General features: G+C 48.3%; 1 protein-coding gene across 3 annotated transcripts in view; it reads left to right on the forward strand.

The window, feature by feature from the left end:
- Nucleotides 1–18582, forward strand: part of LOC144128854 (uncharacterized) — a 139862-nt gene extending 121280 nt beyond the window's left edge. For 2 of the 3 annotated variants that reach the window (XM_077662620.1, XM_077662621.1), the window contains exon 2: nt 9266–18582. In XM_077662620.1, the coding sequence (XP_077518746.1) occupies nt 9266–9611 (346 nt within the window). In that variant the 3' untranslated portion in view covers nt 9612–18582. Of the gene's footprint in view, nt 1–7444; nt 7636–9265 lie in introns of all 3 variants that reach the window. The other variant, XM_077662622.1, reaches the window with a different exon arrangement.
- The last annotated feature ends 2195 nt before the right edge of the window (nt 18583–20777 follow it).

Here is a 20777-nt window from a genome sequence, read left to right on the forward strand (position 1 = left end):
GCGAAACGCTAAGGCGCCCGTGTGCTGTGCGATGTCAGTGCACGTTAAAGATCCCCAGGTGGTCGAAATTATTCCGGAGCCCTCCACTACGGCACCTCTTTCTTCTTTCACTCCCTCATTTATCCCTTCCCTTACGGTGCGGTTCAGGTGTCCAACGATATATGAGACAAATACTGCGCCATTACTTTTACCCCAAAACCAATTATTATTATCGATGGAGGCGAAACGCTAAGGCGCCCGTGTGCTGTGCGATGTCAGTGCACGTTAAAGATCCCCAGGTGGTCGAAATTATTCCGGAGCCCTCCACTACGGCACCTCTTTCTTCTTTCACTCCCTCATTTATCCCTTCCCTTACGGTGCGGTTCAGGTGTCCAACGATATATGAGACAAATACTGCGCCATTTCTTTTACCCCAAAACCAATTATTATTATCGATGGAGGCGAAACGCTAAGGCGCCCGTGTGCTGTGCGATGTCAGTGCACGTTAAAGATCCCCAGGTGGTCGAAATTACTCCGGAGCCCTCCACTACGGCACCTCTTTCTTCTTTCACTCCCTCATTTATCCCTTCCCTTACGGTGCGGTTCAGGTGTCCAACGATATATGAGACAAATACTGCGCCATTTCTTTTACCCCAAAACCAATTATTATTATCGATGGAGGCAAAACGCTAAGGCGCCCGTGTGCTGTGCGATGTCAGCGCACGTTAAAGATCCCCAGGTGGTCGAAATTATTCCGGAGCCCTCCACTACGGCACCTCTTTCTTCTTTCACTCCCTCATTTATCCCTTCCCTTACGGTGCGGTTCAGGTGTCCAACGATATATGAGACAAATACTGCGCCATTTCTTTTACCCCAAAACCAATTATTATTATCGATGGAGGCGAAACGCTAAGGCGCCCGTGTGCTGTGCGATGTCAGTGCACGTTAAATATCCCCACGCGACGCGGTCGAAATTATTCCGGAGCCCTCCACTACGGCACCTCTTTCTCTCTTTCTTTTTCACTCCCACCTCCCTCCTTTCCTTTACGGCGCTGTCCAGGTGTCCACCGATATGAGAGAGACAATTGCAGCGCTATTCTCTTTCCTCGAAAACCAATTTCCTCGAAAAGCCATAACAAGCGCGTAACAAAATTTCAAGTCTAATCTAGTATATTCATGCCTTGAGCTATTTCGGTTGTATGCTTGACGTAAACTACCTAGCGCAGCCAGCTTAATTCATAATTATTTGCACCTCGAAATCGCATATATATTTAATATGCCTTGTAATAACTTTAGGAGTTTTGCAAAGCGACCAGTGTGCTATAAACCGCCCTCTATCACAACCTCAAAGCTCTTCCGCATAGTCGAGTGGCTCCGGACGCAGTTTGGGTGCTTGAATATTGCTTTTCAATAACGCAGTCATTGAGGGGTAGTGAGTCTTGTCCTCGTCACCGCCTTTTCCAATCATAAACGATGTTCCGCCTGACCCGGCCATTTTTCTTCTCAGTTCGGAAAGCCGGAATATGATGTAGAACGAAACAAGGAACACTCTTTAGTTCTTTGCCTTTTAATCCCCATTGATGAACACCACAAATTTAAAACAAAATTTCGTTTGCTCCTTGTTTCCGGTGACTGTTGGATTCCGTCATGCATGTCGTAACGAGTCCCTTTTTTTCCTTTCCCTTGTATGCTGAACTGTTTCGTTACGTTCAGCAGCGCTCAGTTGAAGGACAGATGGTGCTGCTATGCGCTTATTGGCTTCAGGGCTTGAAAATTCGCTCGTAAGGCTTATTTTGACCGCCAGCGCCGGCGGCCGGAGTGAACAGCCGGTAGCTTTGTCTTTACGTTGTTACTCATAAAGATGCGAATAAAGGACATGTACTAAGTGGGGAGTGATCTTTCTAGAGCCTGATTTGGCACTGCTCTTATAGAAATGGGCTCAGCTTAGCTTTTGCCGGAACTTTGAAGGACAGATGGTGCTGCTATGCGCTTATTGGCTTCAGGGCTTGAAAATTCGCTCGTAAGGCTTATTTTGACCGCCAGCGCCGGCGGCCGGAGTGAACAGCCGGTAGCTTTGTCTTTACGTTGTTACTCATAAAGATGCGAATAAAGGACATGTACTAAGTGGGGAGTGATCTTTCTAGAGCCTGCTTTGGCACTGCTCTTATAGAAATGGGCTCAGCTTAGCTTTTGCCGGAACTTCTTGAAAATCCCTCTGGGCAAGAACAGACAACGAAAGTGCTATCACACCCTTCGCCCTCCTCCACAAGATCATCCTATCACACGAAGGCCTCCACGATATAACGATAGACGGAAGCACATTCTTGAGAACACCGGCTGTCAGGCTCGTAGCCAGAATTTTTTTTTTCCGGAGGGGCCCGAGGCAGTTGTATGGGCCGAAGCCTGGAGGTGGGGGCAGAGCCCATGCCTAACAAGAACACTGTTATGAGGCCGGACCCCCAACACCTGCTGCTTGTGCAGTGCATGCCACGCAGGCGATTTATTACTGACAGGACACTACGCGTGCGCGGGTTTTTATATACAGGGTTTTATATATTGTATATATTCGCGGTGGTCGCTCGCGCGCAGTACTATTTCGAGCTGTACGTGGACACACACGCGCGGGTGGCGAAAACTTGTTTTACTTTTCGTACTTTCGTGTCTTGTCAATGGCGTACATAGCTCTTAATAATAATTGGCTTTTTGGGGGAAAGGAAATGGCGCAGTATCTGTCTCATATATTGTTGGACACCTGAACCGCGCCGTAAAGGAAGGGATAAAGGAGGGAGTGAAAGAAGAAAGGAAGAGATAGGTGCCGTAGTGGAGGGCTCTGGAATAATTTCGACCACCTGGGGATCTTTAACGTGCACTGACGTCGCACAGCACACGGGCGCCTTAGCGTTTTTCCTCCATAAAAAAAAAAAACGCTAAGGCACCCGTGTCCTGTGCGATGTCAGTGCACGTTAAAGATCCCCAGGTGGTCGAAATTATTCCAGAGCCCTCCACCTTGTCCTTTCTCGCTATCGCTCCCATCTGCGCTTCACCAGACTGGCCCTTTTATTTCCGCCGGCCGCAACTCTGGTGCTTATAAGATATTCGATAACAATTGCCGCGGCCGACAACAGCTTTTCTTCCGTTTTCATTCTATTTCTATTCCTGCAATTAACCACTAAGAAGAAGCAGAAAGACGGCTCAGGTCCGCCTGCATGGACAACACCGTCCTTCGGAAGCTGGTCGCGTCACATACCATTGCGTGTGAACGGCAATCATTTGGTAGTTCTGTTTACGTCTACGCTAGCACGTCTCCGCTATGCTAAAACTCTCTAATGTATTACAGCGCAGTCTTCCGCTAGAAGACCCCAAAATGCAGCTACCGGCCGGTATAATCTGCCGTTCATTCACACTTCCGCAAAGAATTATCAGCATGGGAAGCGGGCCACGAAAAAGAGGACACCCGGTCCTGTACCATTTGGAGCATCTCGAGATGGTCTATAGGAACAGCGTGAAACATGAGAACACAAAAGAGAGGACGGCACAACACGAACTACCCGCCGCGGTGGCTCAGTGGTTAGGGCGCTCGACTACTGATCCGGAGTTCCCGGGTTCGAACTCGACCGCGGCGGCTGCATTTTTATGGAGGAAAAACGCTAAGGCGCCCGTGTGCTGTGCGATGTCAGTGCACGTTAAGGATCCCCAGGTGGTCGAAATTATTCCGGAGCCCTCCACTACGGCACCTCTTTCTTCCTTTCTTCTTTCGCTCCCTCCCTTATCCCTTCCCTAACGGAGCGGTTCAGGTGTCCAACGATATATGAGACAGATACTGCGCCATTTCCTTTCCCCAAAAACCAATTATTATTACTACAACACGAACGCTTTTCCTCGTTGTTAAGGGGTCGTGTCGTGCCGTCCTTCTGGTGTCCTCCTGTTTCGCCTTTCTTCGAACATGAGTGTTGCTATAGAACATAAGATAATGCACCCAACAAAGAATAATACGCTATGGAAGCCCGCTTACTTTGCATACGGCATGTAAGCGTGCTTAATGTTCTAGCTCGTGCTACGTGTTTCCTGCTGCTTATGTTGCCTGCGCACAGTCGGCAGCAAAAATTTGTAGGACGCGTGTGCTCGGGATCAAATTTATTGTAACGCTATCTCGCGTACCGTTTGCTCGGTATTGATACGAGCAGATGGGCTAGGCACGTCTACTCATATACTGGCAAGCATTTCAGGCGAGTGGCTTGCGGGACCGCCGAAATAATTTTTCTACTTCACATGCGCGTCCCGAAAGCTTTTGCCGCCGATTATATATGTGATCGCACCGCCACTAATTGGTTAGGACATTAGTGCGATTAATACTTCGGTGTACGTCAGTTGGTTCATTCTTCAATATGCGTGTCTGCGCAAAATAGACGACGAGAAACAAGGAACACAAACGTCACATGCGTTGCGCACTGTGCATGTCGTTTGTGTACCTCGTTTTTCGCCGTGTCTTTCGCACAAGATGCGAACATTTTCGATTAAAGGAGTAATTAGCAAATACCTGCCATGAGCCTATTATAAAAAGCTGCGAATTCTTCTGCAACAACAACAATAATAATAATAATAATTGGTTTTTGGGAAAAGGAAATGGCGCAGTATCTGTCTCATATATTGTTGGACACCTGAACCGCACCGTAAGGGAAGGAATAAAGGGGGGAGTGAAAGAAGAAATGGACAGAGAGATGCCGTAGTGGATGGCTCCGGAATAATTTCGACCACCTGGGGATCATTAACGTGCACTGACATCGAACAGCACACGGGCGCCTTAGCGTTTTTCCTCCATCAAAACGCAGCCGCCGCGGTCGGGTTCGCGATTTGCTTTTTGAGAAAGCTAGTAACTCTCCTTTCCAGCAGTACGGCTGTGTTTGGATGGGCACTAATCAGTAATTAATAGTTCTTCTGAAATCTACTCCCCCTAAGGAAATAGCCTGGACCACAACTGACGCCACGGATCGGTTCGCGCACTGGCAAATCAAATTGCTTTGCATTCAACTGATTTAGTTTAACGATCACAAACCTCGTCAGGGATAGCATAAAAGAAATAGAACGAAGAAAAAGCGGCGGTTAGTAAGTAAACACCTGTTACTCTCTATCAAGGCGAAGATAAAGCAACTGGAAAGAAGGTTTTATCAGGTTTTATTCGATCTTGCTAAACACTAATTGACTCCATCGGCGCAAGCAAACGAGAAACCTAACGGCGGAGAAAGTGTCAACGACGTTGAAGTGTCGAGGGTCATTCACGGAAGGCGTCATGATGCGCACTACCGACCCCGGGCTGTATTCTTCCAGCACGGGGACAGAAAGGCGGGACCGCATTGAGGCAATGAAGGGAGCGCACGACAGCTGCCGTGAGAGGTGCGTCGTGGCGTGAAGAGGCACCTTTTCTAAAGCGGTTCGTCTAAAGAGCCTTTCAATTAGGAGCGGCTCTTAATCACGACGCACGCACGGCTCTGGCGTGCACAGACTAATCTTGGGAGCTGCCGCAGGATCCCGACGGCCCGCTTACGCCTTGCCTCTAGCGGCGGCCGCAGTTCGGTGCAGCGTAGACTCCCAGTGGACAGAACACTGCCAACATGACGCACGAATACTCCTCGCAGACATTTGTAAAATAGTTGAAGGACACGGCTGCCGAAGCAACGGACGGCATTCGTGATGCTTCTAGTTACTGTTTATTACTTTCAAGCCAGCCTCTACTGAAGCCTTTGTTGCGGACTTTTTTATATCATCCGCACCGCATGCTTCAGGCCGTAATGCGGTCAACAAGACAATCTCCCTCTATGGATACGCCACGAAAGAGATTTCTGAAGACGTCTGCTTATTTGTCCGTTCGGCGCTATGAGTACCGCAATAAAGCGGGCGTGGTCACGTGGGAGTCGTCTCGAGATTGTCGTCTCAATTTTTTTCAAATGCACTAAACTCTGCAGCAGCTTGGCAGCCAGCTCAATCACTTCAAGACTTTTAGAAGACCTCACTCTTCCTTGACAAATAAAAGAGCCAAAGAAAACTAAAAGTGGGTAGCTCCGGCAGCAACCTAAAGTTAGACGTCCATTTGAATTAAATAGTCAGCCTCCGGAAACACCTTCGCTAAAGCAACCTACCCGCGATTTACAAATTTGAACAGAGGAGTTGTCTGGCCCCGACACAGACTGGCCCTCTAGGCGGAACGCTGGTCAGCTGGCTAAGCCTATCCCCCTCCTTATCCTTTTTCAATTTGGTACTCTGAGGACCATTTTTTATTTATTTACTTATTTACAGATACCTTACAGGCCTCGGGAGAGGTATTTTGTAAGGGGGGTCAAATAGAGAAGTTCGTGCAAAATAGGTTAGAAATCAGAATAACATAGTAAAGTACAGCAAAACACACAAAAAAACAGTTGAGTTCAGATACGGTATCGCAATTCACAAAAAGAGATAACAGTTAAACACAACTATGCGTCATGTAACAAAAATAGGGGAAATGCACAAAAAGTTATGCAAAAGCAAAAGAGTATATCAGGCATACATGACGAAAGCTGCCCATCAACAGAACCAAAGTGGCAATAGTCTCAAGCAGCTGAAAAAGAAGTCATATGCATCTTGAGTATACAAATGATGTGCTAAGCGTTATCAATGAAGTGCTTGAGTAGATGTTCGCGAAAGGTGTCATGGTTACCCTGCAGGGCGATGCAGTCCGGAGGATCGTTCCAAAGACGGATGGCACGCGGGAGTTATGAGAAGTTGAAAGCATGTGTGTTGCCATAAATCCGGGCATAGCTGTAGTTATTATGTAATCTACGTGATAAGTAGGAAGGACGCTGTAGGTGTGCTGCGGTGAATCAGTGGCATGGACGTATTTGCGATAGATAAAAGGGCAATGTCATGACGAATTTGCAACGGATGAAGCAAATTTTTGCTCTAATCTATACCGTGATTTCGCGCGTTTCGCGACTCGTACAGTTCGCTCAAGATTCGATCTGACCGTCCCCGAATTCGTTTCTCTTTTTGAAGCCGGTTCTCCAGAGGGACTTCCGCCGGTCCATCTGTTCAAAGCACGTGGCATAGATCCTATTTTCACAGTGCCTTCGCTCTTGTTCGTTTCACGACATCCGGTAGCTGAGTGCGCCTTCCCGACAGCTGCCTTTTTTTTTTCTCTCCGCAGCGTGTACGAAGCTACCTGTGATACTCGGAAGGAACGTGCCGACCGAGTTATGAAAGCAGCGCAGTTGTCAGGGAAATTATTCTGGTCCTTTCATGCCCACTCCATTTATTCAGTACAGAATGCAGTGTTTGCAGTTCTCAGTGTCTGATTGAGAGAGGGGTTTAATTACAGGCCTTTTGGAAGTGCCACCTCAAGGTAGTGCAAGTTCACCCCAGGTTGAACGCCGAAAACTCATTGGCCTCATCTCTCCTGATTCCCGCTCATTTTCGCCCACTGCATGCGTTGCCGCAGATTCTACCCACTGCTGCACGCAAGTGCGCGCCTCCTTGGGCGGCGCCGCCGCGCAGGCCCCTCCTCCCCCCTCCGCTACCGGTCGGCGCCGGGGAGCGTGCGGAGAATCGCGTGTCTCGGGGTCCTGGCACGCTCACCGGCGGGCCCCGGGCCCATCTCCTCCGCGGCTAGCCGCCGGCGCATTCAAACAGGTCTTCCTCCCTTTATTCTCTCTTTTTTTTTCCCTCGCCGGGGAAATTATCGACCGTCCCGGGTTAAATATAGCGCGGCATCGGCTTCGCCTCTCCCCCTCCTCCTCCCCCTCTCTTCCGCGCTGCACCGGTGCTGCACCTCAAGCAGGTGGTCGGCCACTCGTCCCAGGGACTAATTTCCCAACTGTCTGCGGCCCAGAGCACGGGCTTCTCTCCCTTAGGCGTGCGAGCTCAGTCGGATTACGCGCCAAAGAGGATCCGCGTGACGAGTGTCCGCCGGCTGAAATAATCGAACGGCGCACTAACGCCCGGCGCCCTGGGCCGCGCCGAACAAAGGCATAAGGAGTAAGAAGCCGCCAGAGAAATTGGCGTGCAGGTCGATGCAGGCGCGCTAAGACGGCGCCTGCGGTCTGCAGTACTGCCACGTGTTCTGTTCTTTGGGTTTCTTTGTTCGGGCTAAATGCTATTCAGAGTTGTACTGCGTTGCTTTCAGTTCGTGCCGTTTACTCTTATGCCAGCAGAGTCAAACAACAATGTGAATGGAGAACAGACAACTCGTAAATTAGGGACTGACTGAAGCCATTGTGAATGCTCTTACGTAAGTATCGGTTCTCGACAAGTATAGCCGGCGCTCTTCATGTTAGTCAGGCGGTTAAGATCACAGCTTCTGTGTGAGAACCGCGCGCGCTATTTAGTTCGCGTGTTCATACAAGCCGAGTCGCAACACACGGCGGGCTGTGTTATCACACGTTTCAAGGAAACAAAACATAGATAATTCGTGTCAGATGGCTCCTTGCGCAAGTAATCGTGCAAGGACGGCAGCCTTCTTTAGTTTAGTATTTTTGTTTAGTTCATCGTACCACCGCTGTCAGCGATGCGAGCTGCGCTGAAATTAACTTACCAATGTTGTATCAACGTGCGCAGGCAGCGATTACTCTATTTCGTCGATTTACTGAACTATTGAAAGATACACCGCCAGAAGTTATAGAGGCTCACACTTTCACTTCGTTGTTAAAACTTACGCCTGATGCCTATTTGTAAAAAGTTCACCTCGCGCAACTTCTTGCGCGGTCAAATGCGAGCATCGTACTTCAGTTGAACCATTAAAATTCAGTTTTTAGCTTAGGCATTTGATGTCTGACACAAAGAACTGCAACATTCTTTTCCATCTCCTGTAAGCACGCAGATGTAAAACGCGACATGTATACTTTTACCTTCATCCAAAATCCATTTACTGGTGTGTGAATACGAGATCTGACAGCCGCCGCGGTGGCTCAGTGGTTATGGTGCTCTGCTACTGACCGCAAAGACGCGGGTTCGATCCCGGCCGCGGGGGTCGTATTTCGAATGAGGCGAAATGCTAGATATCTGTGTACTGTGTGATGTGAGTGCACTTTAAAGAATCCCAGGGGGTCGAAGTTATCCGGAGCCCTCCACTACGGCGTCCCTCATAGCCTGAGTCGCTCTGAGACGTTAAGCCTCACAGACCCTAAACCATGAGATCTGACAGAACGTGTACATTATCTTCTTCTACATTGCATAGCAATGATCTTAAACGTCATTACTGATGCTCTCCGGAAGCGTGCGCCTTCCGTTTCCCGCCCTCACCGGTGCACTCGTTCTTTCGCAGGCGAGCTCGTTCCCCGATGGACGGCGCGAGTGGCTCGAACTGGACGGGCGGCGGCGTAGAAGGGACGACGGCCGACCCGCTGTCCACCGGCCCCTTCTCTCCGCTGCCGTCGAGCACGACGCTGTCGCCGTACCTGTACCATGGCGGGGGCCGCATCCTCTTCACCACGTCCACGCTGACGCCCGAGGCGGCCCGGTCGCAGTACTACGCCGCCTACGACCCCATGACGGGGCTGCGCATCGCGGCCACGCTGGGCGCCATCATCACGCTCTTCACGCTCTTCCTCATCTACAAGAGCAAGTGCCGGCCCGCCAAGCCCACCGCCGAGCCCCAGGAGGGCGTCTAGTGATGGGGCGACGCCCCCACCTCCCGCGACCACGCAACGCTCACGCACCGGGTCCCTTAAGCGTGCCTCGCACTGCGCAGCTTTATATCGAATTCCACGATGGTTGTGCGCACTACGGAAAGAAAGAAAGGCGCTCATTTAGAAACGTTAACACATTTCGCCAGGGAGCCGCCTTGAAAGGCCCAGCAGATATCGTATTACTGAGCGCCCTTTTTAATACTCCTTGCTTCGACCCGTTTTCACCAGGATTGTGGTTATCTCGTCCTGTGACTCGCCGTTAGTTTCACTCGCCGCGTAGCTTAACACAGAGCATTTAAGAAGGGTTGTCCGTGCTTTCCAGCATAGATGGTGACCATCTGTTCAGGTGCCGAAACGCCATGGTTGCATCTCACTCACTCAAGTGGTAGCAGTGTGTACGGTCGTTAGCAGGATCTAGGGTTATAATGTAGCTCTCCTGTTGAGTCATGAGCCTCGGGGTTAGCGCATTTATTGTTGCAACGCGTTTTCAGTTCGTAGTAAAAAGGCTTCCGGTAATTTCTCGAAAGAAACGATCTTCCTGATTATAACTGATCACTGGTTGATGAAATCGTTGAAAAAATTGTCACTGATGGTAGATGTTGCAAAACACATAATACGTTCCACATCGTACCTTGTGCCTAGAAGATTCACTTGCTCATGATGCTGCGAGCACTGCCGCTAAGTTTTTGTCGACTACACTAACTGAAGCGACACAAAATCTGTGAGCGGATTTTTTTCTCCACAGAACGGGGTCATTTGTATCCGTACCGAATTCGAAGCCAACTTTCTCGTTATGTAGGATGTTTAGAACAAGTGTGGTTAAAATATCGGGACGGCTCTACCTGTTTCAATTTAAAACATGTAAAACAGCAACTATTCGCTACTTTTCTCTAACGATTTGATACTGCGCAGCACGCAGAAGGGACGCATTATTCATTCTGTAACAGAGATGGAGCTTTGTCAAGTCTCCTGTGGCGAATGAGTATCAAGTATAAGTTTTGAAAGTCGCCAATTACTCACGCTAATCGCCTGCATGGAGAAAACAAGCACAATTCATAAAGCTGTACGCGCGCAAGTTCAGCTCGTTATTGGCTGGCGTTGGCCAACCACTAAAACCAATGAGACAACATTCAAGACGGGTCAAGACCACTCACAAGCCGAGGCTGGTCACGAACCGACCTTGCGTATCGAAAGATGCGATTTTTTTTTTTAGTTACGCATACATGCGCGGATGGCAGCGAAACTGCGGCACCTCTAGAGGAATCATATTGCTCAAACGTATCAGCTGACTGGTTTTCCATTGCTTGCTCCACACGCTCAATTTATTTTCGAATATCAGAATGGTTAGCTCTGTTCTTATACTAGTCTGCCTGCCTTCGAATGCTTTTTTTTTTCATAGTTGCCGCATTTAGAGAATAAAGCAGAGCCAATAGACAGCTACGCCAACTGCACTGCCCGCTCGGACCTCCGCGCAGGGGAAAACTCGTCTAACCGGAGATGGAAAGCGAGGGTTTTCACGCGTCTTATTTTGCATTCCGCCATTGAACCCTACGTGTTATCCGCAAAAAGGAAGGAAGACGAAGGAAGGGGGGGGGGGGGGGTGAAAGGGCATAGATCGGGCGGTCATATCCTTAGCTAGGGTAAACATCAAGTTCTCCGCCGAGTCCCGCGCGCGCTCAGCAAACAACGCGTGCCCGGAATTTAATAACAATGGGCCAGCATAAAAGAATGCATAGACAGTTTCAATGAAGTCTGAAATAATTTGCTAGGTTTATCTTTTTCAGATTATTTAAAGGCCTGCGTCCCTGTGGAGGCACATTCTTTGGGCGTCTCGCTTTTTGGTGTACACTGTCACGCACCGCCGCACAAACTCTTGAGGCTCCTGAGAAACCACTCGCGCTGCTTATTCTGTTGGGTCGTTAGAGTGCTGTGAGCTACGTCACGCCGTCAACGTTTCGTGTCTGCAGTGGTCAGTCGGCTAGGAGTAGGAGCTTCGTGGGAATCACACGGGCTGGCCCCAACTCGGCGTTTTAGTAGTTTCTTTTTCCTATGCTCAATGCATTTAAAATTCCTTTCACGCGTGAAGAGCGATGTTACTCGTGCGAAGGCACTGTTCATGCATTAAATGACTACCGCCGAGAAAAAAAGTGCGTCACGAGCAGGGGGGGGGGGGGGGGGGGGGGTAGGAAGGAGGTGAATTTTTCCAGAATGCATGAAAGCATTCTAACATCTTTTTTGAAAGAAATTACGCCTCATATGCGAAAGCAGGTGTTTGTATAGCCCCTACTCAAAACCTTCGACTTTCTCCTTGGCTGTGTGGTGTACGTACTGTCTAACTGCTTGAGAAACCAGGGCGGTAACACAGATCGCGCTAACGACCTCGGAAAGGACTTCCGCTCAGTAGCAGCTGCAATTCATCTAAGGATTTTTTTCTTCCATGGTGCTTGAGTGTCACAGCTGTCACAGCAAGGTGCGGCAGCCAGATGTCACAGTAAGGTGTCACAGCTTTTTTTTTTCCTGTGCTCATTGCATTTATAGAAGCTTTTCGCCGTTACAAAAAAAGCTGTGACTCTTCCTATGTTTCTGGCTTGCAAGTCTGACGTACAAACGCGTGGCAAAGCTACCTACTAACTCCAAACATGTGAAGCTCCATAGGTTCTGCGCGGAACTAGGGGTGGTCTCATATGTCAGCTGTTATATACATTTCGGAGAGCTTCGATAATAATTAAATAAATGTCGGAACATTGTGAAGCGCACAGATCAAAAACATGGGCCTGCTCCACTGAACCACTAAACTGCTGTGTATGAGAAAGCAATCAGAATGAAAACTCAAAATAGTAAGGTCTTGTTTGATAGGGACTGAATTGTGACACAGTTACCCGTTCATTCCCGATTTGAGTCATGACAGGTTACGAATGTCGTAACCATTGATTTCAAGCGGGATCTACTAACGCCATTATTTATTTTCGCTAGACAAAGTCCGTTTTTCGCGTAATCGTTCACATTGGCCCTTCGCGCTTCACTCGTCCGTGATAGTCCATATGACTTGGAAAAAACGAACAAACAGCCGAACACAGTTTATATCTATAGTCGGATACAATTTAAGTCTGCAGCGAAGCTTCGTCCACATTTAGGACCACCGCACCGAACTCCATCATGACAAAAAAAAAAAAAGTAGTTCATTGTTAAAACTTTTCCTGTTACTCAAACAAGAAGCTCATCACGAGAAAAAAGTTATAAGCTCTGGAATTTTGATGCCTGAATTGTTTAATATAGTCAAACACTGACACGTTGATTTCGTTTACTGTTGTGGCAGGCCAGCTAAATAATACAGGACGCCGCGGACCGTGGCTCAATGTTAACAAATGGCGCTTTTTTTAAGTTTTTAAGTTGTACTATGCTATTATTGACCTCTCCTCCAGGCTTGCGTGACGAGACGCTCATTTGTCAAGCGAAATTCATGCGCATACGCATCTACGAAATCTCCTACTGCACTCTAAACAAACAGGAGTGAAAATGCAGTGAGCTATCCTCTAAAAGAGAGTAAACTCGAAGACAACTTACTCCCTTTTTACTCCCTTTTCGAGCGTGTAAACAGAGGCAGCACACTGCACGCGCTTCGCGTGCACGCCCAAGGGACCTGGTGCAACGTACGACGCCACGCCCCCTGTCCTTACCCGCAGCGCGTTGTGAGAACAGCCGGGAAAGGAACACCGCTGTGTTTTTAAATGTGCGCGTGCCTGCGTGTGTGCGATCAGAGTGTGTGTGTGCGCGTGCTCCCGTGCGACTCAGTGGTCGGTGTGTCACGTGTTTCATGCACACCTACCCCGCGTTTTTGTTTTGTTTTTTTAGAGTGCAGCACGTGTGGACTTAACGAGTGCACTCGTTTGAACGAATTGTCGTGCTCTTGTAACCACGGCGCGGATGGCGACTCTGGAAGGCTGCGCGTACATAAAGCTTCATTGCTCTAGCGCCGTAATAAGTGTGTTTAAAAATGTTTTAGCTTGCCGCCGTTGGGGGTATATTTTTTGGGACGATCTCACTTCAAGTTAGTTGTGCTAGGTTGAACTAGGTTGCGACTGTACAGTGCCAGTGATGTCCTCGCGCAGAACAAGCCCAACGCAAACTGCAAAGAGTGCGTATTTGCCAAATAGTGTCCGATTGTCCAGCGAACAAAATCTGCATGACGGTCAATCACGCTTGAAGAAAATTACATTGTAAAGATGCCGGACGTCGCATTCTCATTACAGCGCCAAATGACAGTAATGTGTGGCTATATTCTGTTAGAACCTAGGCGTAAGGGAATCGCCGGAACCAGAAACAAACCTTTAAATCAATAGCTCGATTTTTTTTCAATTTTCTCATGGAAGACTCTATGTTTTTACTAGACGCCAAGCTTTCTACGATGCTCATTAAAAAACACTTTTTTTTTTCACTCTCGAACTTGACATTCGGCTTCTCCTCACTGACTGAGTGTCTCTCAGTGAAGGCGACAGTGGTTTAAACTAGCCGACGCTATTATTTTCATTTATCCGGGAGCGAGCAAAGATTGACCGCTGCTCGAAGCATTCTGAAGAAAAAAAATGTCTAACTCAAGCGAGCTCGCATTTCTCCGGGAAAATTCGTTTCTGGATAAAACGTCTGCAGACTCCATTTACTAACTTGTAAGCCTTGTTTCCTGCGCCGGCTTCGCACTGAAACCGCAGTCCCTGAATAGTAATGCCTTCGTTGCAGTCGAAGCAGAAAGAAGCGTCAGCTGCATACTTGAATTACGAAACTCCAGCGCGCTGCCAGCATAAACCATACTAACGTCAGTATAGTAGACAGGACAAACTACTGGTAATTATCTTTTGCCGGATTACGTTCGTGCTCGACAGCGGTACTCCGTCGGGTTCGTCTCTCTCTCTCTCTCTCTCTTTCTGCAGTAGGGAAAAAATGAACAAAAAAAAACACAACAGCAGCAGTTTGGTTCATAGTATATTATGCAGACGGCCAGACTGCGCCATTGTCTGTTTTCGTTGTTCTTAGTTTTGTCTTCCGTGCTTTGCTCCTGATCTATACCGCGCCGTTCCAGCAGCTCGCTAGAACCTCTGCTCTATCGATCTAAGCGCGTCAAACCACGAGGATAGAAAGAAAGAGATAGAAGCTAAAAAAGAAAGCACACACAAATCCTATTTCTCGTGCCTTCCTACAAAGACGGCTCCCTAATTCCGGTTTTTCCCGTTATCCTCCGCACTGCACTCCGTGTTTTAAAACAGTTTTTTTTCCACACAAAAACAAAATACCAGAACAGGCGGCACCGTTAAAGGGAGACTTTATAAGCGAGATTCCTAGATTTAAGGCAGCAATAACCTCCTTCCTGACTGGCTTGCGAGTGGGGAGAACTTTTAATAGTTCCTTTCTACCTCTTACGTAGAAAAGCGTCCTGTTTTTATTACGCAGCTCGCTGTCTCGCAGCGGCGCTGTGTAGGAGAATTACGTGCTTTCTAACGAGGGGAACAAAGCGAACACATTAGAGACAAACAACCGAGAAAAACTGCGACGAGCGCAAGCACTGCGGATGCCTTCCGGGGAGACCCGTTCAGCCGTGTCCGACGCTTTGTACCTTTAATTCGTTTGCCGTCGTTATTCGCGCTGAAGAGCTCCTTATTTCGCTGTGATCGCGCTTGCCTTTTCAGCTCTCATCTTTTCCCTTTCCTACCGTACGGTTAACTTCGGAAATGTTTGCGACCTGTCTGCCGAACCAAATAGAATTTTTTTTTTTTTGCTCTCCCCTCCCGCTCGCTGGATTCGTTGTTTGCAAGCTTACCTGTCGTTCGTCGTTGTTTTCTGGAACGCAAGGAAAAGCAGGAGATTCGAAAAAAAAAAACTACGCATCCCGGAAGGAGACGAATGGCGCTCGGGGCCTATAACAAGCAAGAGTGAGCCAGTCTTCTAATAACAAACACGTCAGGGGTGCGCCGGGAACGGATATTTAAAAAAAATAAACGAGGGAAAGCGTGGGCTGACAAAAGTGCGAGTGATGTGTGTGCGGTTCTGCCACACAAGACGGAGCGGGCGTTGCTTTGAAAAAGCAAACGCTGTAGGAGAAAAAACAAGGCGCGCCTGACATTCCGCGGCAGCCACAGCAAACGGAGGAATGATATATCCTCTTTTCGACGGAGGAAAAAATATATATATACATATAACTTCCTGCTTGACGTCTGCCGCGGGCACTTCCTCTTTCTATTTCTCTTTCACACATTTTCTTTCTTTCTTCCTTTCTTTCTCTCTTTCCTTCTTCCTTTCTTTCTTACTTTCTCTCTCTCTCTCTCTCTCTTTATCACTCTTTTTCGGTGCGTAATTGCGACGCGGCAACGTTCCCACATTGATATACGCTACATCGTTATACTACAGCGGCGTTCTGAATCATTGTAGTCGGTTTTAATACATACGCACTAATGAGAATAAGCCCTTTGGTTTCCTTTTTCGCTAGGCCTAGTCCTGCGTCGGTAGTCTCTTGTCTTTCTTATCCGGCCCCGCGGTGCGCGAAATAATGAATAAGTTGTTGTGAGGGCTCAAACCCGTTCCACGCTCCAGGCCGTCACAGCGCGTCAGAGATGGGTTGAGAGGTTAAGCGCGACGTTAACAAAGAAACCAACCCGTAGAAAAAATAGTAACAAGGCATGAGAACGTCTCCCAACAAAATTGCGCCGACGCCCCCCATCAGGTTCTATTCAAGTTGCAACAGCGCAAGCAACGGTGGAGAGAATCTCGGGCTTAGATTGCAAGTCTTTCCCCCCTCCCTTCTGGGTGTGTGGAGCGGGGAAGCCAAGCGTGCGAGCATAGGGAGCAACAAAAATGAGCGCCCTTCGCAGAGTTCCCGTCTCCCGCGAGCAAAAAAAAAATGAAGTACAGTAATAATCGCCTCAATCTCGACGGACACGCCCCTGGAGCTGTCGGCGCGCGCGCGGGCGGGCGGCCGACGACGACCAAGCGAAAGTTATGCAGATTTTTTACGAGCTCGTAAAAGGCACGCCGCAGCGGTCGTAAACCCGATCCTTCCTTCCTTCCTTTCCGTCACAGGCTCGGGAAACGCAACAACGCCGCGAGACTGAGACATCGTCGCGCGGCACGAGAAGCCTATCCGTGTTTTGGGGCAGAGAAGAAGACACGTCTTAAGGCAACGAAGCCAAGGGGGAGGGGCAGAGCAATGCAGGGGGGCCCAACGGAGGGGACGGGACGGAGAGGAGTCGGGATATCGCGTGACGCCGTAAATTTGTTCCCTGGAACGGCGACACTCGAAAGCGCGTCCGCCCAGCGCGCTCCTTGCTGGCATAGGCGAACTTCTATACAGAGAAAAATAAAACGGCCAACCCTCTTCTTTGCGGTTCATCGAGTGCCGAATCGCCGCCGTTCGCCGTTTCTCCTGCCTGGCTCTCTTACACGGTTCTTTCAATGAGGCCTGCCGCCGCTGGCTCCTCCATCCGTTGTGAAATAGGACACGGGTGAAATGGGTTTCCTGGAAGATTCGGACGCTTTTATTTTCCTTTTATCTTGTTAGTGTTTTTAATTTTTTTTGAAATCTTATTTCTTTCTTACGAGCGCATATACTAGGCCCAGCTTATGCATACGTAAGCGCTACCATACTTGTAACACAAAGCAAATGGCTTTCGTGTTGCAATCCTCGGGTCGGGTCTGCAGCGGAGGCATGGTGCGTCCTTTGCCGATGGACGTCTCGTCGTAAAAACTTGCTGTTCGAACCAGTCTACGGGACTAGAAAGTAAGCATATGTTCTTCACGAGCAGGAAAAACAAAACTTCATCGCTCAAAGATAAAATGCCTCTCGGTTAATACGTGTTTGTTATTGCTAAGAAATAATGCTGCGGTCAGGGTAATCATGACGAGCAGTAAATATTAGCTCCAGCGCTTCTGCTGAAACGGGCTCATTTTGGGCGTCAGTGTAAACGGTAAACGATATCAAAAATCGGTCAGTGAAGAACACCCAATTTCAGACATTAGAACTCAATGAGTACGAAACTGACTTTTGTGCTTGCTAGAAATAAATACATCGTAATAACGGCACTCCGCGGATATATTGAAAACAATAACAAATACATCGAGTTTGTTTGTCTTTTACTCTGCTTTTGTCCTCTGCAAGCATGTAGGCCTAATGTGTAAAAGCTCGAGATTTAAAAAGCTCTCGCCTTATCGGATTTGTCGAGCGGCCCTCACCTCGAAATTATTTCGGGCAATTTCACTCTACGTATAGGCGTGTCGTCATCTTGGGCTGTTAGACAGACATGCTCTCATTTCATATCGCTTTGCGTGCGGTGTTGCGGCCAATCCACAAACAGCAAAATCGTCCCACAGATATGCTCGAACCCCTCGGAAGCGTGCATGCGATCAGAAGAAAAAAAGAAAAATTGCATGAAATGCCATCATTTTCTAGATGGCTGCGTCAAATTGTCTAAGCTGTAATGGAACGATCGCACGCAGAGCCAAGCGCGAGCAGCCCAGAGTCGCCATCCCCGCCTCATGCTAAGCTAAGCGTCACACCTCACACGTACACTTACCCCATGCGCAGCAAGTTGCGCCAGACCACGTGACATGTATCCGCAAATAAGCCATTGCACATACACACACAAAACCCAGCTGAGAACCTGAAAGAGCGTAAACGATGAACAAATAACGCTAAAAAGAGTCAGCTCTGCCCAAAATGAGAGCTGCGCATGTATTTTTGTATGCTTGGCCCAACCGACGCTTCTTGGAGATTCTCTTCGTCGTGGTCGCCGCGGCTGTTCCAGAGGCCGACACTCGCCACGTGACGGGGTCCAAGTTCGTGTTACGTCACACTGCTTGTTTTCTTCTGCCTGCGTTGCCATTTGTAACTGTGGTTGTAAAGTTGTTGTTTCTACTCCACGATGACATAGGATGTTCAAGAAAAATAAACGCCTCACGGCTGTTGGGTGTGCTCACGTCTCTTACTCGGCCTGTCTAGTGTCACGACTTCCCCTGCACATCGTCACTCGCTGCCTTACTTGAATACAAGGTGATATTTTCGATGTATGAACAGACGTGAGCATCAAAAGCAAGCCTCGTGAAACTTTTCTCGCGCAAGCTGCCTCATAAAACTCTTGTATTCTCTTTTCAACGTGCCAGAGGTTATCTAAATGCTTGCTCTGTATAGCGTTTACGGGATCTGTAACTGTAGGAGAAACTACCACATGGACATTAACGTGCAAAACAAGTATTCTGAGCAACTATAAGAACATAAATCTGTATTAGAACGCGAGTGTTCTCAGGAGTTCTTGTATTCTATCGTCCTTAGTCTTCTTCCGTCTTAATTTTGCTTTATCTTTGTTCTTTTCTTTCAGGCCAACCGGAACTGCACCTTAATCTGTCAAAGATATATCACGCATCAGGAAAGTGTTAAAGGTGGCCCCATCAATGCTACGCATTTAGAAACAGGCTGTGGTTCTTATGTGTATAAAATGTTAACGTCTCTGCTGGCTGGCAACTTCTGCTATAGTAACGTTCCCAAATGTAGTGATTACCATTTAGAGAAACTGTAAATAATGTCTCCCAGGAATAACCGTGTTGCCAGGATATCCCAAGGGAGTCAGCGAGAGCAACAGAGCTGATGCTGGGAAGAGTATCACTTGGATAAACGCTCGGCCGGATGTGTTTATCGGGGCTATATAGCGAGTTAATTTCGCGGACTTTCGGCATACCGTTGTCGTTGAGTCGCTTTTGCTGTGTCCACACGATGACTGCAGCGTGTCTTTCTTGGTAAATTTGAAAACTCACAAAGTTAGTAAAGAATCTTTCTGATATTTGCAATGGCTTCCCGGTGACTGGTCTCAAACGAGTCAGCAATGACTATGATGGTGTGTTTTTTATGATATTATAAAGCCATCATCAACAAAAAGGATAAGGATAAATCATAACTGAAAACACTACTGCGACGGTTAATAGTGAAGTACCGATCTTCGCTACCCTACGCTGCATAATAATAAACACAAAGATTGCTGACCTGCACCTTTTTTTTCTTCCCTCTTTATTTCCGTCATCTCTTCCTTGAAGGCACAGTTGAGGTGTCCACTTAGGAATGAGATAAGCTGTTGTCCTCAAAGAGTTAAGAACCACACCGCTTGCTGTCTCGCAGCTCCCTCCTCCTCCTCCTTTCCCTCGAGACTCAAACATCAGAAAAGCAAGAGGCCAGATAACGAACAATATCAGTAGCCATCAACACATAAGAGCTGGCGAATGAACTTGGCACACACAGAGCACTGACTATGTGGAGTTCACTGAAATTGTGACAAAGAACAATGCAGTAACGTTAGCAAAATTTTTGGTGAAAGCGTACTTTGCTAATAACGCCAAGGCGGCAAGCAGACGACTCCAGTTGCAATGAATAAATACGAGGAAGTAGGCTCTTCAGTGTGAGGTTTGGGGAATTCGTGGTGATGATCGACGCATGACGATATATGCTAGGAGCATTAGTAATGAACTATGAGCAACTTTCTGTAGGAAAAAAAAAGTTTTACAAAACAAAGACAGAATAACATTTCTTCGAGTGGAGTGAGAGAGGGGAATAGTTAAGAGTGTGTTCTGTTGGTTAAGAACAGCAGTGACACTAATCCGCAGACCGGAGTTCAGTTAAGGACGGCCTACTGCAGACGGAGATCGAAGCGGAAGCCCGCAGTAAGTCGAACATGCGGCTAGCCATCTCTGCCTGCCGTCTCAGCACTGACTGTCTGGCGCGTGATCGGCCTCGTAAGGCGGGCAGTTCTTTCGAAGGAAGACGCACCGGCAGCAGTGACTCCCAGACACCTAGCGCGCGCGAAAAGCAGGAAAACGGAGAGCGCCGTTCATCGCGCGTCGTAGTCCGCCCACCGGCTTCAGCAGAGAATTATCGAACGGTCGGACGGACGGGCGACACGCCTGGTCAAATAAGCATGCGCTGCCGTCGTATCCAAACTGCCAAGTGCTCGGTGGTGGCGAAACGGCGCCGAGGTGAGAAGCACGGACCGCGCCGTGGGAGGGAAGCACGAAGTGGTTGGAGAGGAGGAAAAGTGGGGAATGAGGGAAGAGTGCAGTGGAAAATAGGAAGGAGAGGAGGATTAGGGGTGGATGGAAAGGGCATGTTGAGGGGAGAGACTGGTG

The sequence above is a fragment of the Amblyomma americanum genome, chromosome 4, assembly GCF_052857255.1.
Source record: "Amblyomma americanum isolate KBUSLIRL-KWMA chromosome 4, ASM5285725v1, whole genome shotgun sequence".
Classification (NCBI taxonomy): domain Eukaryota; kingdom Metazoa; phylum Arthropoda; class Arachnida; order Ixodida; family Ixodidae; genus Amblyomma; species Amblyomma americanum.